Genomic DNA, 27,634 nt, shown 5'->3' with positions numbered 1-27,634 from the left:
ATTCTATTGTGTGAATGCCAACAAAGTGATAACTTTTTTATCAGAACTACATTGCACAACGGAATTAAGTAATGTCTGTCATCTGAGTCTTAAAAAATTTAGCAGCAGATTTCCCTCCACTTTGGAGCCTTGGTTGCCTCTTGAAATCTGATATTTGTGCTACTTGATACAACGGTGCTTTCCGTTGTGTGATTGAAAACTGGATGCCAAATTTTGAGGAAGCTTGATTGAATGTCTTCCATAAGGTAAACCTAGTGCAAGCTGTAGAAATTAGACAACAGAAGTTATACTTTTCTGTTGTGTGAAAGTGGGAACATATAGGCGGCAACATTTTGAGCCAAATTGCTGTATGCGGCAGATTCCCCTCCATGTTTTGACATTTTGATTTTATGTAGTGCACTCTTACAACAGTTTGTTAGGTTTCTGTTGTGTGAGCAACTTGAGAATTTGTTGGAAGTTTAATTGTGCCTCCCACCCAGCCCAAGCCACATCGTGTCGAAAGAAAAATGAAACAAATTCTCTCGAGCTCTCTCAGTCGTGAAACCCCCGTCTCTCCAACCCCCCCCCCCCAACGAAACCCCTCTATCTCAGTCTCTCGATCTCCTTGCTTCTATTCTTCATCCCCTAAAATCCAAATCCTCTTCAGCAATGGAAGAGATAGAGTGCCCTAGATCCACTTTTTCTCTCCTCCTCGCCTCAAAATCCAAATCCTCTTCTGCAATTGAAGAGATGCAGAAGACTCTTTAGTTTCTCCGATTCTAGGTCTAGCTTCTCTGTTCGGCCGATCAAGCACTCGCCGAAGCCTGGAACGAGTTGCGTGGACGTTAACCTAGCTCCGGAGATTCGAATTTCGCGAGAATGTTCTTCTCTAACGATTCGTCGAATCGGAAGCACGTGGATTTGGGGGGACGGAGTAAGAAGGAGAGGGATAGGCAGAAGCTTTTGGAGCAAAGGAGGTTGGAGGTTTAGGAAGAGAAGAAAATGACAGAGGCTGCTTATTGTACGAATGTGATGAATAGCGGAATCAGAGCACTAGTGAAAGCCATTCACTCTACTCCCACGCAGTCCGTTCTTTATCTCTCCGGTTGAGCCTCTCAGGTCTCTCTCTCTCTCTCTCTGTTTGTCTTCAGTTTTCTAGCTTTGAATTTTTGATCGATTTTATATCTGTGTAAATATTGATTTGCTTTGTTGCTATAGATTCCGGACAAGTTTTGTAGCCAGCACACTGTTGAAGAAATGGCTCTGTTGGCTTACAATCGCGCTCTCAAGCTCTCCTCACCAGGTTGTTACTAATTCACATTCACTTTGTCTGTGTATACGGCGATACTTGCATACTAAATTTGCTACAGATCAAGATAAGAATGCTGAAGCTTCAAATCCATTTGGTCAATGTCATTTGAGCAAGATAAAATTCACTCTCTTCTTTAGTCTGGTTTGAGGTGTTTGAGCTTTAAAGTGTGCACATTGGTTGATGTTTGTTGAATTTGCAGGGGGAAGATTTGGACTTTGCTTATGATAGCATTTCTGCCTTTTCTTCCAACCGAGACAACCAGGAGGCGGTTTTCACAGCTGAAGAGGGACTCAAAGATATTCGGTAATTTCTCCGATCTTGCATGACCGAAGATCCCACACTTGGAGCCCCCTCGCGTTTCTAAACCAATCTGAAGCCTGGCATTTTCCATCCAGACTTCCAGAAGGCCGAAACAAGGGGTTGCCTGAGATTACGCCATAAGGCCTAACCCAGGCTTGAGATTACTCCATAAAGCCTAAAATTTAGAGGCTAAGGGCCATTTCCTGAAGGGAAGATTTGTGAAGAATGAGAAAGAGAAGCAAAGATTGAAAGGCCATTGTTGAGGATCTGAAACTCAGAGGAAGGTTTTTGGCGTGAACGTTTCCATCCCCAGAATGCACCTATTTATAGGAACAGGGCATGCAAATTTCCACCCTTAGATGGACAGTCGAAGAGTCAAACTAAGTGACAATAAATCTTGATTAAGTTGCTCTAAATCTCAGAAAAGCATCTCCACCCTTGGATGGACAGTCGAAGAGTCAAACTAAGTGTCGGTAAATCTTGATTAAATTGCCCTAAATCTCGGAAAAGAAGGGATTATTCGCGCGTGGGGGAACCGAACGGTTTTCGAGGAGGTAACTGTTTCATTTTCAATATTATCTTCTCACAACATTTTTCAACAGTTAGTTAATGCGAAGTTAAAGACTCATTAAGAAGATAAAACCAAGAATTTTGAGTTAGGGCCAGCAAGTGGATCCAAAAGATAAATATTAGTTAAGAAATAAAGATGTCGTCGGTACTACAAGAAGAATATATATATATATATATATATATATATATATATATATATATATATATATATATTGTACTACAATTTGGCCTAAGGAAATCACTACTATAAGTCATAAGAGGCCTAAAGTGGCCGACCCGCAAAATCAAGCTTCACACAAAGCACCTCAACCTGGAGGCCTGCAGCAAGGGCCCCGTTTTCAATCAACAAGGCTCGTTCTTCAGCTTGGGCCAAGCGGCGAGTCAATTCTTCGGAGGCAGCCAAGGGAGCGTCCAGTTAGGCTTCCTCCGCGCTGAGCTCGTTGTTTACATGGGCCAAAAGAGCTTGGAGATGTCGGATCTAGGCTTCTAAGTCTAACTTCTTGAGCCTTATCTCCCCCATGCGAGTGGCTCGATCATTCAAGGTGCCGCGAAGAGTCTCCATCTGACTAGAGAGGTTATTCAGTACCACGCGAGCCGCACGAGCTCGAGCCTCCACTGCAGATTGGTGAGCGCGGGCCACGTCAAGGTCTTTCAACAGCTTCTCTATAGTGTCGAGCTGAGTTGGATTGACCGCATGCTCTCGACGAAGGAACACAATGGCTTCCCAGATCCTGGGGAGTTCTTCAGGCCCCAGCCGCCATTGTCCCAAAAGGTTTCGAAGCTCTGTCCTCGCTAGTTCAGCGGCGGTAGGAGGAGTTTCCTCAAGGATTCGAGCTAGCTTTTCAAGCCTAGTGGGAGGAGGAGGCGGAGGATTCACAGCACGATCATAAGTCACCAATGCTAGAAGGTCGATTGGTTCCTCAATTCTTTCATCTTCAGCATAATTTCCCTCAACGACCCCCTGAGCTTGGTCCGACATCTCAGCCGCGGGAGACTCTGGAAATTCAATGCGAGGTTCATCAATAGAGTGTTTGAAACGAGCAGCTCCGAGAGCAGAACCTTCGGCCTCAACGCTCGCCTCATCTATTTCCGAAATCAAGAGACCACCACTGCTCGCCTCATCCCCCAAACCTGGGATGTACGTCCCGCCGGCCAGAGCTTCGGCGTCAAGGACCACCTCCTCGGTACAAACAGAATCCCGGTCAGGTTCAGAAATGTCAGAGAGCGGGTTTGGATCTAAAGGGAAATGGAAAGCATTGGCCAACAGTGGCTTACCTCTCGAGTTGTCGAGTCGATATCTGGTACGTGGTCACCAAGAGGAAGAGGCCCCGCTTCATTCACCTCTTGGACCTCTAGTGTCGCGGGGAATCTATGTCGTCATTAGTTCCTCATAAGCGGCAGAAGCCTCAGAGTGGCTTTCCACGCTTTCATGCTTCGGGGAGTCGTCATCGGAGATCGTTATTAGAATGGTAGGACCTTGCGGATGCTCTGTAGATGTGGGAGAGGGAAGATGCGCCACGGGGCTAGTTGATGCTTGAACTAGCGAGAGAGTTGGCTCTTCTGCAGCAGCTGAGGATCCAGTCTCGCTCAGGCGAGAGGGATCAGTGGTCCTCTCACGGACCTGTCAAAAGATACATAGTGAAGATCCTGCCCAGATTCTAAAATTTAAATAGTATAAGACGAGACCGGAGTTTACCAATGGCATTCCCAGAGGTTCGTCATCTTCAAAACTCTCTTCGACGAATTGAGCTCGATCGCGTTTGCAAGCTAAGACAGCAGTGGCCTGTACGAGAAAAGAATCACAACTCAAAAAGGAGGGAAGCACCAAATATACAAGTTTGGGATCGTTCTTAACCAAATTACCTCAGTGGGATCTTCATCATGAGAAGACTCACCCTCAGGAGTCTCCTCTGCTATTGCCTTTTGTTTCCCGACCTGAACAGAGGTTGTCCTGCTCCGGTAATTCGCTGCAAAACACACTCAGGAATAAGAGCGGGAAAATCAAGACAAGGAAAAGGAATGGTGAAGAAAGACGAAAACTTACTGTTGCCCCAGGCTCGTAGATTTTTATCCCTGGACGTGATGAGCGAGAAGGTAGAATAGGTCGCGGGGGTTATGCTGCAGGGTTGGAGAAGCGCTTAAGAATCTCGCGGTCCTCCGGACCAGGACTACTCATGCCACGAAAGATCAGGGCGAAGAGTTCGTCATATGGCAGGTCCCAACAGTTCACGGACACTTCTTTCCACCAATCAGCATAATCATCGTCGACATCGTTGAGGGGGTACAACGCTCTGACCCTAGGGGGAATCACTATCAAAGTAAACTGACTCTGAAAGGGGACAGACCCAGGCGGGGCTAATCTCCGCCAAGAGGTGTAGTAATTGGCAGAATCAACCAGAGGCCAGGGTACCAACTGGGCCAACCCAAATTGGCGAGCAAAGTGGTTAGGGGCATAGAGCTCGTAGCTTACGCGGTCGGTGGTAAGACGAATATCTAAGCAGGAGATGGCGCAACGAAAGGCCAGGAGGGCTCTTTCGCTATGATCCAGTCCACTGGGCAGAAAGCCATCATCAAGGGGAGGAGGGAATCGCCTAGAAAGGACTATTTTTAGGTCTGGCATCTCTTCTAGCAAGTACAAGTAAATAAAACACTCGGAGTAGGGTGGAGCTCGATACCTTACGTTGCGGCAAAGCCAATTCCCCAAAAGGGAATCGACTGGAGGATCCTTTGGAATATCACCGCGACGGAAGCGAGGGAAATAAATCTGCAGCAAAAGGCGAGGATCCAGAAAGGGCCACTAATGTCGGTATCGAAGGGGCACATTACGGCTTTATAAATGGAGCGATATAACGCACCCAATACAGGTTGCCCAAGGCCAACGCAAATACCATTATAGAGAGCAGTGGCCAGAGAATTCCAAGGCCCAGTAGGTTTGTTGGAAGAAGTGCAAAAGATAAATTTGCAAAACTAGAATTCCAGGAATGCGATATCTCCTGTGTGGTCACACTGGGTGCAGTAATAGTCGCACCAGAATGGGAAGGATTTGCTACGATGCCCCTGACCAGCCATATCCATTCTCAAAGGAAATTGAATGCCATCAAATTGACCATGCACATAGGGGTCAAAGTCAATGGGCAACCCCGTGATGGTAAGAACATCCAGCAGAGTTATGCTCATCTGCCCAAACCGGAAATCGAATGTATTGCTGGAGGTGTTCCAGAAGCAAAGAGCGGCGGCTAGCGGTGCAGGGCTGGTATTATGGGAAAGACAGAAGCATAGATCGATGGTTTGGGTGATACCCACAGCATCCCAACGGGCCAAATCTCTCGCTCGGACCTCCTGATACCAAACATTTTCCTCGGGAGCGATGGTAGGCCAGAAACCCACTTTCCTCCTTGGCCCCCAACTGCTAAAATCACAGGGCACCTGCCGAAGAGCCGCTATGGGACAGCACATAGCATCATCTAACAAACGATCATGAGGTGTGGGACCCAGACTCGCTTGATTATCACCTCCACCAAAGCCCATTAGTAGACTTCTCTCCTCTCCGGTCTGACTTCTGCATCGAACACCCATGTTAGTCTGCTAGGTGAATGCGGCTTTCTCAGTGATTTCATCTGCCTGATCGATAATGAATGGTTTCTTTGGTGCCATTTCTGGGTTTGTTCGGAAATGGAAGACGAAGTTTGGAGGAAAGAGAGAACTTGAAACAGTTTGCTTCTGGGTTTCTCCGGAAAAGCAAGATAGAAGAAAAGCCTCCAAGAGAATCTGGCCAAGAGAGATGCGGTCTTGCTACTGGACGCTACCACGGTCATGAAAGTGATCAAAATATGCTCAAAATAGTCAACTCAATTATCATGCATGTGGCTTTCATGGCTCTGGACGTTGTCATGCATATCATCAATTAAGCCATGGCCAACTTAATTATCAATTAAGCTGTGGCCTTGGAAAGCCAATCTGTGGCTTTATTGGTCAATTCAGTCAAGTAATTTCAGTCAAGTAACATTCTCACCAAGCTCAAGGAGAAAGCCAGCGAAGCCTTCGCGAAGAACATTTTCATCAAGCTCAAAGGGATTTCTCCTCACTCGGATCTTCCTTGAGAAGATTTCTCCTCACTCGGATCTTCCTTGAGAAGATTTCTCCTCACTCGAATTTCCCTTAAGCTAATCGATTGTGTGATTTTGAAGAAGCTTAGCAAAAGTCCTCATCACGAGGCACAAAGAATCCCGCGACGAGGTTGGTGCTCTCCTCGTCCACAATCGCTCGAAAGAAGTCAGGTCAAGAGACACCCCCGACGACCGCACCTGAACGGTGCTGGCACGCCCACTCAAGAAAAGAGACTGTTGACCAGCTCAAGAAAAACTGGAGCCAAACAGCGTGAAAGTTCATTTTAATTCAAGTTCAAATTGTGGTTTGTTATTGAATATATAATTGTGTTGAACTCTCTCTCTTAATTGAGTTTTTTTTTGTTTTAATATCGAATCAATAAGTAATCTATTGTGAGTCAAATTCACGACCTCCCACTTACAAATGGAAGATTTGTCACTAGATCAAATAGTAATGGGCTTAATTGCGTTCTTTCACTTTTTTTTGTTTTTCTTTCTCAAGTGAAATTTCTTTGTATGAATGTAAAAGACTTTGGCTTTCTCATTTTTGTGATGTTGTGTACTGCACCAGGAACTAGTTTATACTTGAATGAGAAAACAGGGAGAGAAAGAGATGATACTGAAAGTCTGAAACATTTTTACAGAACTGGTACAAGCATATTGATGAATTAATTATATTATATGTTGGAACCTATATATTATTTTTTTTCCTGCTTCCACCCTTACACAACTGAACATTGCAAAAACAAAAAAACAAAAATTAGAAGTAGAAGCATAAAACTTTGTACGTGACCGACCCTAAGCAAAATCATGATTGCTTTTCATCTTTGTACATATTCCAATTTTGATGTTCATCTGTCTCTAGCCATCTCACTTGCCTGTTGACATTTCTGCTAGCATCTGGAGTTTGCTGTTTCCTGTTATTCTTTCTCCTGTATTCGAATGTGAAAACCATCCGGGAATTGTAAACCCGGAGTTCGGACTATATTTCCTCCCCCCACTGCTTGCCACCTGAAAATTGTGGACATACACATGTTAGTCTCTACTCTAGTATTTTCTTTATCCAAGTTTGGACACTTATTACATTACCTGTACTTGGTCACCAAGCAATGCAGAAATACAGCCATCTGCACCTTAGCAAAGTCTGTTCCAACACAGAATCTCATGCCACCGCCAAAAGCCATGAAATTTTTTGATGCACTACTTGTTAACATTCCCTGAATTACACCTTCTTTTTAGTACAGACGATGACTACGAATAATGGTTATAGGGGTTTCCAGCCAAGTTCAACTAGAGATGTTATGCTTAGATGTTCAACTCACCTCCCATCTCCCTGGATTGAAGGCCACAGGATCATCATATTTTTGAGGGTTTAAGTGTACGGCTGGGGGACAAACCATTACTGCCCAACCTGCTGGAATGGTATGTCCTGTAATCAGACAAATAGGTATAATATGTCAAGTTAGGATGATATTCGTGTGTGTGACTGATTTTTTATAGTTGGAATCCCACACTAAATATTATGATTTACATACCTTTAAACTGTATCTCTCTTATTGCTTTGCGAAAGATAGCTGGAACTATATTTGCCAGTCTAACTGTTTCGTTGATGATCTGCAAGTTGATATATAATGTTAGTTTGTATACCAAATCATTTTACAGAAAATGATTTTGTACATTCCCTTTTGACCACTGACAGTTAAAGTGTGAGACTCACCTGAAATGTGAATGTCATTGATTTGTATTCTTTCCATGTAAGTCCAGCATCAGCATTTTCCCTTTGCTTTATGATCATCCCATGCTCTTCCTGTCAAAAGCACAAGATAGAAATATTAACAACAGCGAGCTATAGCAATTAGTATGGTTTGAAATGCTTAGAGAGTTTGTACAGACCGTTAATTTCTTTAGCACTGCAGGATGGTCTGAAAGAAACTTGATGGCTAATGTTAGAGCTAGGGAAGTTGTTTCAAAGCTCGCGAAAAGCAGTACAAACATTAAATCCAGAAAAATTTCTTCTGTTAACATCGTTTCCTCTTTCTTGAGTTCTTCAAGCACGTGATCGAAAAAATCTATAGGCTGCTTTCGCGGCTTTTCTCGTCTTTCCTGTAGCAGGTTTACCAACATTCTCATTGCATTTTTCCTACCCTGAGAAATTGTTGAAGGTCAGCACCAAGAGACTACAATTGTTTCCGACATCAATATTCAATTTTTGTACTCATTAGCGTTGTGAATTTGATGAATGATACTGGTGGAACAGATTTAGGCTTACCTGTAAACATTTGTGATAAGCTGTTCCAGGGATGTCCACAGGGAAGGAAATCAATCCTTGTATGAATGCAACGAAGTTTTTGCGTAAATTCTTCTCCGAGCACTTTTCTGAGTCATAACTGATAAGTTTCTTTGCGGTGAGATCAAATATCAGCTGCAAAAACCAAATTCAATCAGACTTTAAGCAAGATATTGTTGGTGATTTTCAAAGAGAAGAAGAAAGGTTAGCCTGAAATTACACTTGCAGATGCATCTTTGAATTCTATTGTGTCCTCACAAGACCATTGTTGTAATCTTCTGAGTGCTGTCTCTTCAATTTCTGGGATCATCTTTTTAAGACTTTCAGGGCCAAAGAGATGGAGCACTATGTTCTTGAGGTACTTGTACGTGATCCCATGCAAGTTACCCACATTTTGTCTCCCAAAAATCTCCGTGAAGGTATAAGGATATGAGCTATGAAACAAATTACCCTCTTGTTGGAATACAAAGTAATTGAGATCCGGGTCTGTTGATACTATTACTGGTCTTCCCACCAAATTAGTCCTGAAAATTGGCCCATACCTGTAAATTGCAAAATGCACTATACATGTTAAGAAGATTGACAAGAAGTATGCTTGAAGTATTCTAGACTAGAAAGTTGAGCTTGTTATCGGAATTTCACCTTTCCATCCTTTTCTTGATGAAGGGAGGAATATCAGAAGAGGTGTTGGGAGTGAAGAACTGTAAAGTCTCCCCAATAAGTGGCAATCCCATTGAACCTGGTGGAAGCTTGCCATTGCATTTGGGATTCCTCCACCTGTAAACCCAATGAGTAATGCTTATAACAAGTACCAATGCTCCAAAGCACAAAGCCCACATCTTTGTCGAAATTTCAGTTCAAGTTCAGAGAAGATCTTGAACTGAAACAGCTTGAGATTACTATGGATGTGAAAAGGGTTCTTAGGGGAAAGGTGCAAAGAATAGACAAGAATGAGAAGGAAGTGCTGGCATGTATCTGATCAGCATTAAGTGGAAGATCTTCTTATATAGACAGGCCAGAACTTACAACTTGTCAGAAAAGTGTATTAATTTTTGAGCTTTTCTTTTTGTTTTGTGAAGTTGGTTGCTCAAAATGATATATTATTAGTTGGATATAGAATAAAATATCCTAGAATAATTCTGTCTAGAGGACACTAATTTCCTTTTGTCAACGCATCTAATATTGTGTTCAAAGAGAAAGAGCCTTGCATGACTATGAAGCTTACTGGATGCTTCCTTTGGTTTATAGTTAAGCTTAAGCCGAAGAAGAAGAAGAAGCACAAGGCAGAATTCAGGCCCTTTTTAAGGAGATTTTGGAGGAACAGGACACTTCCCTAGATTTTGAGTAGATAGAGGTTCATAGCATGCGTCTAACTAAGATTGGCTAGGCATCTGAAACCAACTTCAACCGACCTTCAATTACTTAAGATGTCAGGAATCTAATTGGGGTTTTACTAACATCTGAAATCTTATAAATATCTATGTTAAATACTACAGTATCTGTATGAGGTAATATAGGTTCATTTTTTTTGGTTCTTTGTTTGTTAGAATGAGATCTTCTCCTGGATATTTGTCAGACGTTAACTTAGATTAAAGCTGTTATGTCAAACTCTCAGTGATCTGAAGTGGACTTGTTCTTATTGCTTACATCAATGGGGATCTCAAATGGAGTGTTTTAGAGGTGCTTACAACTACCATATATGCTTGCGTATGAAATTTCATTTCATGATGGAAAATTTCAAGATATAGGTGTGCTTATTGCTATGCTAGTTAACCCATTTCAAAACATAGAGCACCACTCCCCCCCCCCCCCCCCCCCCCCCCCCATTGAGCCAAGCACTAATTCGGGTGCAACGACTACCAACACAAACGTAGGTATAGGTCACTGTGGATCATGATCCACAATTATGTGCAACTACATTATAGAATGTCTAATCCTATCTGTCTCTATAGAAGGGGAACTTTACAATGCTTTACCACTTGAAGAGAAGTAATGTTTTGACGCCGATTACTTGTCATAGTCATATTATGTTGTTTGACCGTGATTGTACATAGGAACAAATTAGTAGTTCAAATTAACAATTCAACAACATATATAACTTACCAGAGAGCAGTTAGCAAGAGAACCTCTATACCAAAAAAAAAAAAAAAAACTGTGGAACTTAGTTGTTCTTAGTTGCTAGAAGATTTAAATTTAATTAGCTGATAAATAGAGGGTAATATTTTCTCGTCGCGTATGTGTGTTCGAATGTGGATATAGATACAAAAGTGGTTTCACACAAATGAAGATCATGAGTGGAAACTTGAGCATGCTTAAGGCTAGAAAACATAAGCATGGAGATCAACTTTATCTGCAGGTTAATTGTTTGTTATTCTGTTGAGTTGTTAAATTTCCAATACATACAAAATTTCAGATTTGCATACAAGATACGAATAATACGATGACACAGTTTGCTTAACTGCTTGACATACACAGGCTTGAAAGGTCTCATACTTTAGAGGTTATATATAAAAATACTTCTTCTGTATAATAAAGAGTATAACAGGCATTTCTATGCGGTCAAGACCAGGTTTTGTTTTCTTGGAGCTTTAAACAATGGCTTCTTGTCTCGATTCTACAGAAGCAAAGATCTGGTGGTGGGAACCCAATCAAAAGGGTCCACTTGTTGAGATCTCCCAGGTTTAAATTTAGTTTCAAAATTTCAATTATATTAGGTGATACCACCTTCAGTTTTGTCTTCCAATCTGACAGTAGTGTAGGATGATTGATCTGGTCGGTTTATAATCACAGGGTGGCATAACATTGTTTTTGTTTCTAGCTAGGGTTTTTTTGGTAAGATTGTTTCTAGCTAGGGTTAATGGAAGAAGCAACAACTAAGAATGGTCAAGCCTATATATTTCGAAGGTCAACTTAAACTCTAGCTAGGGCTCGTCACCAAATAATTTGACTCGATATTGAACTATGCTAGTAATGTAACTAATGTTACGGTGAAAGGAGCACAAAACTTTCAATTTAAAAAGAATTTTAATTTTTTAGGATTCATTGTGTTTGAGATTTCAAGATGATTGATAATAATATAAAGCTCATTGGTTTTGAAATACTTAAAGTATTTAAAAGGAGAAAATATTCTCTTACAATCGCATTCTCTCACATACATAATAAGATTGGACATCGAATCAATGTTACAGTATCCAAACACGAGTGTATTTCATGCACCGTTAGTGCATGGGTACTTGCAATATGAATGGATGTAATTTTTTTTTATATTAAAATATATAAAGGAGTGGATTAGATGAGTGACTGTTATTTTTTTAGAGATTAAAATAACTAACAGTGCACTTGCACTGTCGGTGCATACAATCATCTTCCATCCAAACACATAATTTCTAATTGATGCTTGGTTTTTGAGTAACTCGAGAGGGAGAGGATTGAGGAGCAAGGTGTGCATTGGGAATACATATACTATGAGTTAACTAATTAAGCAACAACAAGAATAGCAGGGATGAGTCAAATTAATGGCTAAACGCCTTTTACAGTTAACACAGGTTGGCCTTAATCATCAGTCAAACATGTCCCCTAAATTATGCTATGACTATGAACTCCTTTTGAGATAAGACTTGAGTCTTACGAGCACCAATTATGTAGAATTGTGTAGGGCAGGTTCACCACAGATTTTTTATATTTTATGTATATGTAAGTTGAAACGTTAGTGCTCCAATTTCAAACGTGCTGTGGTTACCAAGTGCAGTAAATAATTAATTTTACAATTTCTGTGGTTATTATATGTTGTACTAATAGTAAAAGGTTTTGTACGTAGGATTGCACATTAACTTGTGGTTAAGAGAAGGTTTGCTGGTTTCGGCTTCTCTTTTTGCTTTATCTCTTTGCAATGGAGATCAAGATACAGTTTAATTACTTTTGTGATGGGTTTTTGTTTTGGTTGAAAGTAGAAGGCAGAAGCTGTATCTCTTTAAGAAACATATTATGAGTTTTTGCAGGAATAAAAATTAGAAAACTATATTCCGGAATATAGTAAGATGCTACAGAGATTTGGAAAGAAAAAAAAAAAAAGGACCGGTACCCAAGAGGTCAAGATCAATCTTGTATACACTCGTGTGTATATTTTAAAACTAGTTATAATTTCCTCTGTCATGCATGCATTGGTTATCTAAGTTTCCAATAATTTTTACATATCACATGATTAACAGATGATTATAAAAAACTAAGTTATACTTAGTCGACTTATTTATATTTTCTCTGGTACTCCAGTCTAACGGGAGTGGGATATGTATCGATGATTAATCTAATCCACAATTTTAGATGTTTAAGAAATAAGAACCCTATCATAATGACCACATTACACTCTAATTCGAACATGGCTTCAAACCAAGTAGTCAAGTCTCTCTAGTTTGTAGGTAGTCAAATGACCTACTGTGCTTCTACACAGAAACTAGATACAGACTGCACCCTTCAAATACAGAAGTTATTCGGTTGCTTAAGAATCCCAATTTTTCCACAAATCAATGAAGAAAATTTATCCCTAAATTTTGAATCAGATTTAGTAAGTGCCATCATTCATCTGCCTAATTTGTTTGTCTTAGCATCAAAATGAGTCCAGCTTTTTCGTCTTTGACCTATCGAATGAGGACTGCTTCTTATGTATTCATGGTTCGACCTGTCGTTCTAAAACTAGAGCATGACCGTCTTAGTATATGCTTCCACCGGCAAAGATATTCATATTACTTTGAAGATGCAATCGGAATTTCTTATAACGACACAAGAAAATATCTTTGGTATATTTCATTCCTACTGCATCATTGTTGTCTCAACCCTTGCCATGAGTAAAACACTCTCGATTTGTAATTGCCTTACTTCATAAGTTCACATCTCTTGCATTGGTTTGGAGTTCTTATCCCACTAGTTGTATATACTACGTTTCTTGCACCATAAAAGTTTCAACATTAGCCTAGCTACACTTTTATTTCCACTAGATTAATTATTGCATAAAATATTGAGCTAAGCAAGCTGAAAAAAGTGGTCATGATTTATGACTAACTGAAACTATCAAAACTCATGGGCTCAGGAAACATGATGGACAACCCAGCTGGTAGGGTTTGAAAATACAAAGGTTGCCTTGTGGAACAATCAACTTAATTCCTATCAAATTCATGTATTCAATAGTTTGTTGATTCAGCTACACTGAAGGGCACATGTTTTAAGTTCCTTAATTGAGAAGGAATATCTCAGCTTTTGCTTAACCCTGACCTTAAGCCTATTAAATTTGCACATTAAGGGATTGGTTTTCTTTGACCAAACTGATCAAAAGTGCATACAATACTAGAAACATCCATATATATAATGAAAACACAAGTCCCCATAAACTTACAAATATTAGAGCTTGCAAGTAGAAGTGTAGAACCAAGACTATAGATTCTATATTTTTATGTGATCGTAATACATAAACTTAGTTAATTGGTTCCAATAATATATTTTGTCTGTTTAAGAATTCATGTTCAAATTTTACAATGGTGGGTGAGTGTTCTATGATATTGCATTGTCTAACAAAATGCACATATCATTCTAACTTCTAAGTTTTTGATTCAAACAATATCAAGGAAACGGCAACATCTTTGCAAATTGCTTGCAATTTTGTGAAATTAACAAAAATTTAACTTTTCTTGGAAAGGAGACATTTGCCTCTTTAGATTTTTTTTTTTTTTTGGTGCAGCTATTGCCACTCTACTAACTATTTTGTTCACCCTACAAGTTTCTGATTTATTAAAATACTAACATATCCTAATATGAAACTACAATAAAGGATAATATCTTATTAAAAATTACAGTTAGTTTTTTTTATTACCCCTACAGAGTACGTACTTAAACTTCATTCTTAATCTTTTCATTCATCGTTAAACCTAGTGAGACTGATTGACTAAGACTTCATGAGATTGACTGAGAGAGACGAGGAGGAAGCCAAAAACAATTGAAAGAGACACTGAGGAAGCCAAGTAGAAAAAGAATTCGAGTTAAACCCTACATTGGAAAATGGTATTTAAGGTACTGCAAATGAGTGAGCAAAGTAAACATGAAACTAAAAAATATGTGTAGGGTGAGAAGAGAATGTAGGGTGAATAAAGTAGTTAGTAAGGTGAACAAAGTAGTTAGTAAGGTGACAATAGCCGCACCTTTTTTCTTTTCCTTTTTGTCCGGTCCCCTCTTTAGATTTTCCAAGTATGCTAAAACCAGTAAAACGTAAAAGGCCTGCTCACCTAAGGGACTGTGAGGGACAAATGAATCTGATGGCTGAAAATAAATGCACAGTTTTAAGTTGTTATAGTTTATGTTTTTATATTTAATACATGTGGTTGAGATGCATTTGTCCCTCACAATCCCTTAAAACTGTCCCTTAGGTAAGCAAATCTGTAAAACGTAATGCCTAAGACATTTATTTGGTTGGAATCCATCTTAATAATCAATATGAGCCATATTTTCCTTTTTTAATAGGATAATTAGTGTATCAATTGGGCTTTGCACTGAAAAATGTGAAATTGATGGGCTCTTTCCTATTAAATGTCATGACCCACTCACCAAGGTCAAAGAGTTGACCTGTGAGGAATTAAAACTACCTAATTATGGAAACTTTGATAAATAAAAAACAAAAATAGTGGAGAGTTGGCCCTGCATGACCTAAGCAGTGATGAACTGAAATCCCCCACTATTAGTGGCTAAAATTTGGAAATTTGTCAACCAACAATCCAGCATAGACATAATGTTTGTTTCTTCCATTCAAGGATGATAAAACTAGCATCATGTGGGCATTTATGCCTACTACATTCGATCCATTTTGAAAAAGGAAAATGTCACAAACAGTACCCCAACTTAAAGTCATTCTACATTTTGGTACCTCATCTTCTAAATTTATCACTTTGGTACCTCAACTTATTATTTATGCATAAGATTCATACACGCTATTAATAACACCGTTAACTCAAGTGTTATGTAGCTTTCTGTTATGGGTATTTTCGTCAATTTATATTTTCCCACCAAAAATCTCATGGTATTTGTCATTTAACAAAAACTCACTCCGTTAATTCATATTTATTTTTATTATAAAAAAAAAAAAAAACACTTGCTACATCTTTCTTCATTGCCGATGAAACCAAATAACCATGGATCTATATTTAAAGAGTAAGCAAATAACTACAACAACCATAAATACTAAAGGTTTCAAGCAATTTCTACAACTCTACTAGAGACTAGCTGCTATGATTGGTATTGAAATTGATTATGCATAATGAATTGAACAAGCATTTTTCCTTCTTTGTCTGAAGAGTTCTTCAGTTAAAAGGGGAAAGACTCAAACCCTAAACTTGAAAGAAAACTAGTATCTACCCAATAAATTACATTTGAAGAGCTAAAATAAGATGATATAGAATCAACAATTAATAAAGCTAGCAGACAATCTGATCTTATCCAGATCACTCTCTATCTGTGAATTAGCAGGCTGAAAACGATAAATCTCTCATCTATTCTCATTTTTATTATTATGTTTCCTGGGATCATAACAATAAGTCAAAATTTCCAGTACAATAACTTAAATTGATCTTCCATAAACCCAAATATAATATTTTCCTTGGTGACAGATTTATTTTCAGCAAAAAGAAAGGAATTTTAGATCCTCTCCCATGAAATTTTTGATGGGAAAGCATAAATTGACGAAAATACCCATAGCAAAAGGCTACATAACACTTGAGTTAACGGTGTTATTAACAGGGTGTATAAATCGTATGCATAAATAATAAGTTGAGGTACCAAAGTGATATATTTAGAAGATGAGGTTTCAAAGTGTAGAATGACTTTAAATTGACGTACTGTTTGTGACTTTTTCCCTTTTGAAAATAAGTCTAAGAATGAGTTGAAAGGCTGTAGAAAATTTCCTGCTTAATTTTATTGAGATTTTGTTCTTTACAGTTATAATTATGGTCTGCAGAAGAAAAAAAGGATATAGAATATTAATGAAGGACAGAAAGATAGGCCTCAATCTATTGATTTATAAGTAAATTCATTTCAAAATCTAGCGCATCCTATTTGTCTCGAATGGAATGGATACTATGTTCAGGACAATCCTCTTTGTAATCAACCTAATCAACAGATTTGGGTAAGAAAAAACCTGAAACCCTAATTCGGGCCTCTGCTCGTCGTTATTCGCGGCTCCGACACCGGTGGTCGTCGTGCTATCTCTACGGCGTTCTGCTGTCAGAGTTAAACAGTTGAAAACTCTCTCTCCTAGGGTTCTGTCGTGAGCTTTCTAGGGTTAGGGTTTTCTTGAATCTTCTGCGTTGCTTCCATGGAGGTATTAGCGTGGAATTGTCGTGGGATTAATAATGATTCCGCAGTGCAAGCTCTACGTCGTCTGATTCATCAGAAGAAGCCGGCGTTTGTTTTCCTCAGTGAAACGTAGGTAAGGGATTGGGATTACATGAATAATCTTCGTCTGGAGTTGGGAATGTTGAACTGTGAAGCAGTATTCTCAGCCGGGCAGTTTGGTGGACTGGCTATATTCTGGGTGGATGGATTGGACGTGAGGTTCCGATCGAAATCGAGGCACCACATTGATCTGGAGATAACGGAGACTGATGGGTCCGGTTTACGTTGGAGACTGACGTGTTTTTATGGTCACCCTATGACTGCTCAACGCCATTGTACATGGTCATTACTGCGTGATCTGAGTGAGGAATCTCAGCTGCCTTGGGTGGTCGTTGGGGATTTCAACGAGCTTTTACACGCTCAGGAGAAGGAGGGTGGTGATGTGAGGCGTGAAGGACAGATGCAGCTCTTCAGGGATGCACTTACCCACTCGGAATTGGTCGACTTGGGTTTCTTTGGAGCACCATTTACCTGGAAAGTTCCGGGGATGCGTTGCCCATTAGATAGAGGTGTGGCGATGACATCATGGTTGGACATCTTTCCGGCAGCCAGGGTTGATCACTTGTCTCCTATACATGGAGATCACATACCAATTCTGCTTGGGGTTTGGCAGCGTCCAATGCAAGCAGTTGCTAGGCGCAGAAGACTATTTCGTTTTGAGAGTCACTGGACTCAAAATGAAGGCAGCATGGGGGCAGTAAGGGCTGGATGGGAGTGCAGGTCTGAGGGCTTCCCAATGTTCCAAGCTGTGCAGAAAATTAGAAATACAAGATATTCTCTCAATGATTGGCAGCGTGCAAACTATGGTAATAGGGGAAGGGAGATTGAGGCTTTGCGTGGGAGATTACAGACATTACTCACGCTCCCTTTAACAGAGGGTAATCAAAGAGAGAGTATGGAGTTGTCTTTCAAGTTGGATGGTCTACTGAATGATGAACATGCTTACTGGAAGCAGAGGGCCAAGGTTACTTGGCTTAAGGATGGAGACCGTAACTCTAAATATTTTCATCGCAAGGCTTCTAATCGGAGGGTGAAAAACATATTGCAAGGTTTGTTTGACGATTCTGGGATTTGGCAGGGTACGGATGAAGGTATGGAGGGTGTTATCCTATCCTATTTTTCACAAATGTTTTAGGCTACTGAGGTGGACCATGTTCACATGAGGTCTGTGGTCAACCTAATTGAACCAAGGGTCACAGCTAGGATGAATGATGATTTGTGTGCGGAGTATTCTGCCATGGAAATCAGAGAAGCACTATTTCAAATGTACCCTACTAAATCCCCAGGGCCGGATGGTATGCCTCCTCTATTTTTTCAGCATTATTGGGATAACATAGAAACTGATGTTGTTGCTGCAGTTCAAAATTTTCTGCATTTTGGAATTCTACTCGCGCGGTGCTGTTAATTATACTTACATATGCTTGATTCTGAAAGTGCACAACCCTGTCCAGGTGTCTGACTTGAGACCAATTGCGCTATGCAATGTTCTTTATAAGATTTGTTCTAAAGTGGTGGCGAATAGGTTGAAGAAGATTCTTTCTCATCTGATTTCTCCTTTTCAAAGTGCATTTATTCCTGGGAGATTAATCACTGATAATACTTTGATAGCTAATAAAGTTTCACATTATATTCATACTTGTATGTCGTCTGAGGGGGTTATGTCACTGAAGTTAGACATGAGCAAAGCTTACGACAGAATGGAGTGGAAGTTTCTTGAAGCTGTTTTGCTTAGGTTCGGTTTTGCTGAATCATGGGTCCGAATTATTATGCAATGTGTAAGCACAGTCAGGTACTCTTTTCTGATTAATGGGCAACCTAAAGGTTATCTCACTCCTACTAGAGGGCTACGACAGGGCGACCCTTTGTCTCCGTACCTGTTTCTATTATGTGCAGAATTCTTTTCTGCTTTGCTTGATAAGAAAGCTTCCCAAGGTCTGTTGCAAGGTGTCAGAGTTTGTGAGGGTGCTCCTGTCATTCATCATTTATTGTTTGCCTACGATAGTTTACTATTTGGTGTGGCTTCTGAGGAGGAATGTATGCATATCAAATCTGTCCTGAAAGATTATGAATTGGTTTCAGGTCAGCTGGTTAATTTTAGTAAAAGTAATATTGTCTTCAGCAAAAAAGTGCATCTTGATTTGCAACATTCTCTTGCTGCTTCATTGGGGGTGGAGATTGTAGCTAAACATGAGAAGTACTTGGGTTTGCCAACTTATGTGGGTCGTAGCAAAACTGAGACATTTGCCTTCATTAAAGAGAGACTTAGTAAGAAGCTAGAAGGTTGGCAAGGTAAGATGCTTAGTGGTCTGGGAAGGACTTGTTGATCAGAGTAGTGGCTCAGGCTCTTCCTTCCTATTCTATGAGTTGTTTTCTCTTGCCGAAAGGTTATTGTGCTTCTCTTCACCAAATGTGTGCTAAGTTTTGGTGGGGCAGTAACCAGGATAATAGGAAAATACATTGGTTGTCTTGGGAGAAATTGTGTAAGTCAAAGGAGCAAGGAGGCATGGGTTTTCGTGATCTTTATGCACATAATTTAGCTTTACTAGCAAAACAGGTTGGCGCCTCTTGAGGTATCCAAATTCCTTGCTAGCTAGACTTTATAAAGCTATATATTTTCCTACTAGTGATTTTTGGTCAGCTACGGCAGCAAGTTTCTCTTCTTCTTGTTGGCGTGGAATTGTGGAAGCTAAGGCAGTTTTATTGAGGGGTGTCAGATGGCAAGTGGGTGATGGCTCCTCTATTCGGATTTGGGCAGATCCATGGATACCTAGACCTACACTTTTCAGGCCTTTGTTTCGGCAATCATCCTCCTTGTCTCTGGTTAGTGAGCTAATTACTGCTTCTCATTGGGATATTGACACTGTTAATCATTTGTTTGACCCTGTGGATGTGGAATTAATTTTGGCTATTCCTTTGAGCTCAAGATCTATTCCACATAGACTTGTTTGGCACTTTGATGCTAAGGGAGTCTTTACTACTAGATTTGCTTATGTCCAGGCTATTGAATGGCTACATTCTCCTGCTTCTGTATCAGGTGGTTTGGAGGTATCTAGTATTTGGGCAGCTAATGTTCCAGGTAAGGTAAAGGTTCATATTTGGAGAGTTTGCTCGTCTATTCTTCCTACAGTATCACAGTTACGAAAGAAACATGTGTTTATTGATGAGGGATGTCTCTTCTGTAATGCGGAAGAGGAGACGATTGAACATGTTAGTAGAGATTGCTCTTTTGTCAAAGAGACTCTATGTCTCTGCCCGGGCCTTGAAGGTATTTTTTCCAATCACAATGTTGCTTCTTGTTTGGATTGGCTGCAATTTTGTAATGGTATGCTTTCTAGGGATTTATTTTCCCTATTGCTGTGGGGAATCTGGTCGATATGGAAAGAAAGAAATAAAAGAGTTTGGCAAGGGAAGATGTCTATTCCTACTCAGTTGCGATACGGTTTCTGCTCCCAACATGTTTTGTTTAATTATGTTGGTAAAGGGCAGCGCCGTAAGGCAGCTCGAGAGGCTAGGCCGTGGTCACCTCCTCCAATTGGGTGGGTGAAGGCTAACCTAGATGGTGCTTTTGATCAGTATACTAATTGTGGGGGCCTTGGAGTGATAATTCGTGACTCTTCAGGTTTAATTTTGGGAGGTTGTTGCAGGAAAGTGTCTAATGTCACAACCCCTGCTATGGTGGAAGCGTTTGCTGCTAGATTGGCTTGTCAGTTTGCTGTGAGTAATAGCTTGGCTCCAATTATTTTTTAAATTGATTGTCAAAAATTGGTTAAGGATATCATGTCCGATGAGGAGGATGCTTCTGGGTATGGGAGGATTGTGGAAGATATTTCTTTTTTCCAAGCTTCTTTATCGAGTTCTTACTTTACTCATGTCTTTAGAGAGTCTAATTCAGCTGCGCATATGTTAGCTAAGTTGGCTCTTAATTCTAGTCTAGATTTAGCTTGGAGTGGTCAGTTTCCCTCTAGCATCAGCAACTTTGTTGCTAACCATTGTATGAATTGATTCCATTTATAAAAGTTTGACGTCTTTCCCTTCAAAAAAAAAAAAATGTTCAGGACAATCCTCTCTGTATTTTCAACTAAAACAAACCATCACCAAATACCAGATTGATTATTTGATACTCCAAGCATGCTTCTCTAATCAATAATTGAAATGACGCATCTTAAGCATTATAATGCGACTCACATGTGAAATCTGCAACGTGCATCGACTCCCACACATGATGGAAAAAGGTTTAGCCGAAGACTATTAACATCTTAAATAGCATATTGACAGTAATTCTCTTTCTGTACTCGGTTTGGATTGGGGGAAAAGCCGTGTGATATATTTTATCCCGTCCATACAATTCCTCTATGTTAACTAAAACCCCCCACCTTTCACCAAAGAGGGAAAACAGGATACGAAAGCCCCCTATAGATGCTGGTTAAATTGTGTCTCGAAAGAGGTAATGACCTTCCAATCCATCATGACTATAGCCTGACAGCTGTTAAAGGAAGTGCTTATGTGCTGCAGCTGCTAGTCTTGGTGCTGCTAGGAATATACTGAGAAGTTGAACGATCAGAGAGAAACTGTATTTATAGAAACTGATTATGATTTGCCATCTTGAAGCTTTGCACTTGATAGCTTTCTCAACTTCATGATTTGCCATCTTGAAGCTTTGCACTTGATAGCTTTCTCAACTTCCTGTCGTGATTGAGCATTGCACTTACACTTTCAACCACCAAAACAATCTGCAGGATTTACAGCACATACATCAGTAGAGGGGGATAAGACAAGTTTATAACAGATGAATATTGGGATAGTGCTGGAGCATCAGTCTCCCAAAATTATATAAATAAATTTTTGATGTAGATTATAGTCATCGGTCAACCAAGATATTATGTTTGCAATGTAAATTAGATGATACATATCTTTACATCAAAACTTTTGTTTTCATTCATAGGAAGATCCCATGAATAAACTATCGGAGAAAGAAGGTTTTTTTTTCCCCATAGAGACTCTTATGTTAGATATCTGATTCTCTTAAGTTAATATGGAGAAAGAACAAACCTGCAAACACGCATAAGCCATTGCAGTGGCAAAGTAGAAATTTGCGTTTCCTGTTCCCTGCATGATTTAAAAAGTCATTATCTACGAAAACCAAATAATGATAATGAAATAATAAATAAATAAAACTTTGCTCTCAATGTGAACATCCATACCCTCCATATCCATAGGTTGTGCATCACAGGGCTAAGGAGGGAAACCCCAATATAAACACAGAAGAGGAAGAACGAGAATTTCATTTCTGCACATCATAAAGTAGAAGGTTTAACATGCCAAATCATGTTAAATGTATAGAGGGTGATCAAAAAAGAGAACCTACCTGACAGTTCGTAAACAAACCAGCCCAACAAACCAAAGTACAAAGCTGAATCCCCAACCTGACGGAAAGTGAATAATAGTAGGCAAGAGAAAAACAAAATCAAATTCCGTAGATAACATAACTTCATAACAACGACATTCACAACTTAAGTATCAACACTGGTTGAGGTACACGATTCTGCAGACAATGAGAACTTACAGAAGGATAAGACTTGAGCATTGAAGAGATTGTAATGTAGACAAAAGCAAGAAAGCAGGGGCGGTGGTGCAGCCGTATGGCCAATGGGAATATCATAAAGAGAATATTCATATGGAATACAATCAGGAAAAAATTTCTGAAAAAATCAAAGACCTCAGCAAAGAAATACCTGCATCAGAACATTATTGATCAAACTAATGCCACCCCTCAAAAGTATAACCTACAATCTGTTTCCCATACAGGTAATAAGGGGCTCACCATAAGACACCTATGTTTGGAGACAAATCTTGTACTGTGAGAATGAAACCGTACATACTGCAAAATCCAGCCACAAATTTAATTATGATTCAACAATAAGATAACAATTACTAATTAAGACCAATCTTTCTCACTAGGGGAAGATTGGAATTTTGCTTAATACACAATTCCGCGGATACCTTGTAAACATCTCCCAAAGACCTCCATACTGTTTAACGGATACGCCACATAGAAGTAACACATAGACTGACCACATAACAGTCCACAATAAGAAAAACATGACAGGTCTCCAAGAAAAGACATCGAGTAGTTTTGATTGATCAATAACTTTCTCCTGTTGACAACTATCACTCGAGGAGTTTTCTTCAACTTTACCATGTCTCCTCAGCAGGAACAATTTCCTAGGAGTATCTGGACCATTACCTAATAAGAGAATAATCTGGACAGAAATGAGTTACTATATGCACAAGTGTGAGCAGGAAAAAAAATATACATATGTTTCATGAAAATTTATTAATCATATCAAACTCGATAAGTCTATGAAAAAGCAGATACCGGAATAATAAGAATTATAGGATAAAGAGACAGATGGGTTGCCATGACCCATCCAAAAGCAGCCAAGGGAACCAGTCCTGCAATACATCGAAAGAACATTATCAGCCATGAAACAGAAGTCAGGAAAAAAGCACAGGCCCACATGCCTTAGCCTACCCCTAAATCACCTGTCCTAATATACCACTATGAAACATACTGACTTTGGAACAAGTCTTGTTAAATACACAAATTTATTCTTGAAAAGTGTCAGGCATGTATAAAGAATCGGAAATTATCATCGTGAATGAATGTATTTGTACCAGGCGGCTGGACTTGCACAGTACTGTTTACCACTTAAGTAGGCATCTCCAGTGTTAAACTTTAGGCTATCCAAAACTTAAAGTTCTACTTTGTAATAAGAAATTGTGTATAACTAACTTTGTCTTCACAACTAAGTATGCTGAATAATTATCACCTCAATGCCTATATAACCTGACTTTAGACACAAAACCTGAACCAAAGTTGAATGTAACTCTTAATTTGTTTGCTCTCATAATGTGCTAGCGGGTTCAATCCTCAGAACTGCCAAAGAAATTTCTAATATCCAGGTTGCTTATGCATTTATAACGGCCCTTTGACTTGATTCAATTTCAGCTAGATAGTATCGGAAATCGTCGTGCATTAAAAACTTTGCAGAAACAAAGCAGAAAATTGGGGAGAGGAGCAAAAGAAGAAGTCGTGCACACAGAACATTCTATATAGTAGCATGAAAAGAAGCAGATGCCTTACATATTGGAATGGCAAAAGCAAGAGAAGTAAAAAGGATATCAACACAAAAAGAAGTATATAACACTGGTAATTTCTTTTTCCAGGGAGGAGGTATAACAGTCATTTTGAGGAAGAATCTAAAAAATTCCAGAGAAACATTTACATAGCCAAGCCTAAAAGGTTCTTACGTTTACATGCTCCATAGAGGGCTAACATGATGGCCAGGTTCTCAATTGGAGATGTTGACAACCCCACACATGCAGCTATTGTGAAAGGGTTCCACAAGTAGATTAAAGCAGCAATATCCCCCGAAGGGAGAATCTCTGAAACATCAAATATAACCAAGTTATCAGCCACTGAACAGCAGTAGAGCACGGAAAGCTTTTGCATTTCAATGTTAATTGCATAAATGATGCACTTGAATGAAATCAAAGATTAAGCTTCGTCAAGGTGTTGATGCTGATTACTGTAACTCAACAAGGGACTAAGCCAGTGTGTTAAGATTCCAAAGTTCCTTTTCACTGTCTTTTTCTACCGGCAAAGTAACAGAGCCATCCTTGATTATAAAATATTAAACAGAGTTCCATCATAAGTATTCATGAGAACCTTTCCATAGTATGTCAATGGCAATGAGCTTAGAGAAGTTGTGATTACTGATAAAATAATTCTGTTCTCCCAGTGAATACCAGACCCCAATAAATAATTCCCCGAAATACACGTCCACACCACCAGTTATTTCTTTTCTTATTTAAATTACAAAAAAAAAAGGTTGACAACCTTATGATATAGTTCTGAACAAAAGGGCCACAAAAAGCTATCAAATAAATGGATTCATTATATTAGATTTATCAGAACTCCATCTCACAGAGCAACCAACCAAAATACTTTGTCTGTGATATCTAGTTGATATGCTGCATGGTGTTTAAGACTTCATAGAGATTTCATATAATAAAACATGCCTATTTGTAACAGAGACGAAGAATCTTGCTTTTTAAATGAGAAAATTACCCATTTCTGATATCATGTCAAGATCTAGTGATCTCAAACTCTGCCTATATGCAATCTGAAGAGTCTGACCAGTAGCACGAATGAGCAATGAATTCAATATATCTGCAGCCACAAAAACCAAACTGTATCCAAGAATGTGTAGGTATCAACCATCTCACTACAGATTGAGAACAAGTCAAACTAAAAAGTGTGAAAATTAAGGGAATTCTATATTACAGTAAAAGGAAATGTGACACAGTTGACATGAAGAGGAACATTTTGGTCACTCGAAAGCAGGCTATGAAACACTGATCACATTAAGCTCGTGAATCCTTTTAAGATGTATGATCGTGTAGGGTAATTCTCGGGTACAATTTTTTTTTTTTTTTTTTTTTTGATCAAATTGAGACATACCAATAGTATGCTCCGTTCATAGATTAAGAAATAGTACAATGACTACTCCAATAAAACAATGATGCTCTGAGTAGTCTATGCCACATACAAACACCTCGCCTTGCAGGCAATCTATTCTACCTAGTCTCACACGCCGAGCACGCAATTGTGGTACGCTAAAACCAAGTACTTCCACAAGACTCGTAAAGGTATCTCTACTAGCATAGACAATAGTAACTCGGGTACAATTGAGACAAAGCATAAAAGAAAAATAACCCAACAAGAGTATTTTACATACAAAATTCCAATGTAAAGAAAAAGGCTCTGCGATGAAGAATACAAATAAATGAAGGCAGTGTCATGCTGCACCCTTGAAATACAACTTTCAAGTTCATAGTCCGCAAACACACACACACAAAGTGCCGACTGAGATAAAGATCATTTGCGAGAAAAGATTACAACATGATTAACCATTTGAAAAGAAATACAGGGGTTGAGAGAGAGAGAGAGAAAAAAGGTAACTCTTACCTGCATAGAAGATGACTGGGCTGCCCGTCAATTCTGCATCACCAATAAAAATGTTCATTAAATCCCCAATTATCCAGCACCAGAATTCTACACTTAACTTAACTAGCAATCATTAAATCAAACTTCACACAATTACAAAAGGAAAATTGCTTCGTTTGAACTCCAAGAATCATTAACCAACTAACAAAAAATGGTGAAGCAGTTAGAATTAAACATGCATTTTGGGCCTCTAATTCAAAAAGCTTTATCCAACAAACATAACCTAATCTAAATCACACCCACACAAAAATGGCAATGGGAAAAGGAAAAGGCTTGGAGCTGAAATACCGTTTGACTGTGAGTGGGCCAAGAAGCGAGAGTAACAGAGGAGATCCGTGGTACATAGATCCTGTAAAACCAGAAGAACAAATTGAATGAAATTCTAAATCAAATTGGAAGAGAAGTAAGAAGTGCAATTAGAAACCTGCGTAGGGAGACATGGATGATTGCTTCAACCAGTATCCTTCGGCCACTGAAATACAAAGATTAAAGTCAAGAAATTTAGAAGACGAATCGAGAAGGTAAGCTTCTGAGATGGAGAGGGATGAGAGAGAGAGAGAGAGAGTACGGCGACGAAGGCTGGTGAGAGGAGTGGAGACTTCGGGGCGAGAAGAGAGGTTGAGATTTTGGGGGAAGTAGATGAGAATGAGTCTGAATAACACTGATGCTGTGACCCATGTCCAGAACCTTCCCTGCTTCTGCTTCTGCTTCGTGCTTTGCTCCTCCATTTTCTTACAGTGGTTGCTCTGTAGCGACTAGCGAGGTCGGGCTTGGGGAATTGGGAAAGACGAGTTTGCAGGGAATGAAACGACTGCGTTTAGTTCTTTGGACCTCTATGATGACGTTTCAAATTAGAAATTCGAATTTTAGACCAAACCCAAGTATCTTCAATCTTCATAGAGACAAATATGGCAGCACTCACAATACCGAACTTAAGACCAAACCGATTGTACTAACCATGATCTGCCCTAACCCTTTTTGATGGTCGGATACGTTAAAACACCGAATCACCACGAGCTCAGCCCTAGTTGGTTGTACATGAATCTGGTGAAAAACACTCTACAGAGGATAAAATTTAGGGGTGGGCGTTTGGACCCGGAAAGTTGAAGAACTAGCTTGAATCGAATCAAAACCGGTGATTTTGTTTGGTTTTTACTCTAATTTTTGTGGTTCGGTTTGAGTTAAGTCCATATGCATCTTTTGCCGGTTTGGTCTCGAGTTCTAGATTTTGGAGATTACCCAAACCAAATTGATGGTGTATATATATGACTAAATTCTGCTTACTACCTCAATGGTTCATCAGTTCAGTCCTTGCACTTCTAATTTAATCAGAAAAGTCCTTGCACTCTCCAATTTCATCAACTCGATCAATCCGTCACCACTCCGTCAATTTTTAGGGAAAATTTGCAAATTACAAATCTGCATTGACAACACACTAACGCGTTAGCAGGTTGCCTAGCGATTGGTAGTTTGAGAATTTTTCCTGTGAGAATGTCTCACATCAGCATTTTAACAGCGAAAATTGACGGAATAGTGATGGATTGGATCGATGTGATGAAATTGGATAGTGCAATGACTTTTAT

The 27,634-nt window shown here is 39.5% G+C and overlaps 3 protein-coding genes across 4 annotated transcripts; 1 reads left to right on the top strand and 2 right to left on the bottom strand.

The window, feature by feature from the left end:
- Positions 1–6,997: 6,997 nt before the first annotated feature.
- Positions 6,998–9,504, bottom strand: LOC133707101 (cytochrome P450 87A3-like). Its single transcript, XM_062132638.1, has 9 exons — positions 9,197–9,504; positions 8,775–9,096; positions 8,537–8,689; positions 8,161–8,412; positions 7,985–8,074; positions 7,803–7,881; positions 7,590–7,696; positions 7,357–7,484; positions 6,998–7,278 (listed from the first exon to the last, which is right to left on the bottom strand). Exons 1-9 carry the CDS (start codon positions 9,391–9,393, stop codon positions 7,188–7,190), a joined length of 1,419 nt encoding a protein of 472 aa, XP_061988622.1. The 5' UTR covers positions 9,394–9,504; the 3' UTR covers positions 6,998–7,187.
- A 7,529-nt stretch (positions 9,505–17,033) lies between these two features.
- Positions 17,034–20,983, top strand: LOC133744870 (uncharacterized). Its single transcript, XM_062172900.1, has 6 exons — positions 17,034–18,011; positions 18,117–18,276; positions 18,416–19,270; positions 19,620–20,246; positions 20,463–20,695; positions 20,753–20,983. The coding sequence occupies exons 1-6, from the start codon at positions 17,034–17,036 to the stop codon at positions 20,981–20,983; spliced, it is 3,084 nt and encodes a 1,027-aa protein (XP_062028884.1).
- A 142-nt stretch (positions 20,984–21,125) lies between these two features.
- LOC133745271 (uncharacterized) lies at positions 21,126–26,949 on the bottom strand. Of its 2 annotated transcripts, XM_062173328.1 has the most exons (15): positions 26,620–26,949; positions 26,476–26,523; positions 26,340–26,400; positions 26,013–26,045; positions 25,113–25,234; positions 24,293–24,427; positions 23,358–23,434; positions 22,982–23,241; positions 22,803–22,859; positions 22,545–22,713; positions 22,347–22,404; positions 22,183–22,268; positions 22,031–22,087; positions 21,665–21,711; positions 21,126–21,617 (listed from the first exon to the last, which is right to left on the bottom strand). In XM_062173328.1, exons 1-15 carry the CDS (start codon positions 26,777–26,779, stop codon positions 21,569–21,571), a joined length of 1,419 nt encoding a protein of 472 aa, XP_062029312.1. In that variant the 5' UTR covers positions 26,780–26,949; the 3' UTR covers positions 21,126–21,568. The 2 variants fall into 2 exon arrangements, with proteins under 2 accessions (XP_062029312.1, XP_062029311.1); XM_062173327.1 differs by having other exon boundaries at positions 21,126–21,711; positions 26,620–26,947.
- Between the last annotated feature and the right edge of the window lie 685 nt (positions 26,950–27,634).

Source organism: Rosa rugosa, chromosome 4 (assembly GCF_958449725.1).
Source record: "Rosa rugosa chromosome 4, drRosRugo1.1, whole genome shotgun sequence".
In the NCBI taxonomy this organism is placed as follows: Eukaryota; Viridiplantae; Streptophyta; class Magnoliopsida; order Rosales; family Rosaceae; genus Rosa; species Rosa rugosa.
The sequence above is the reverse complement of the archived record's forward strand: the minus strand, read 5'-3'. Positions and strand labels throughout refer to the sequence as shown.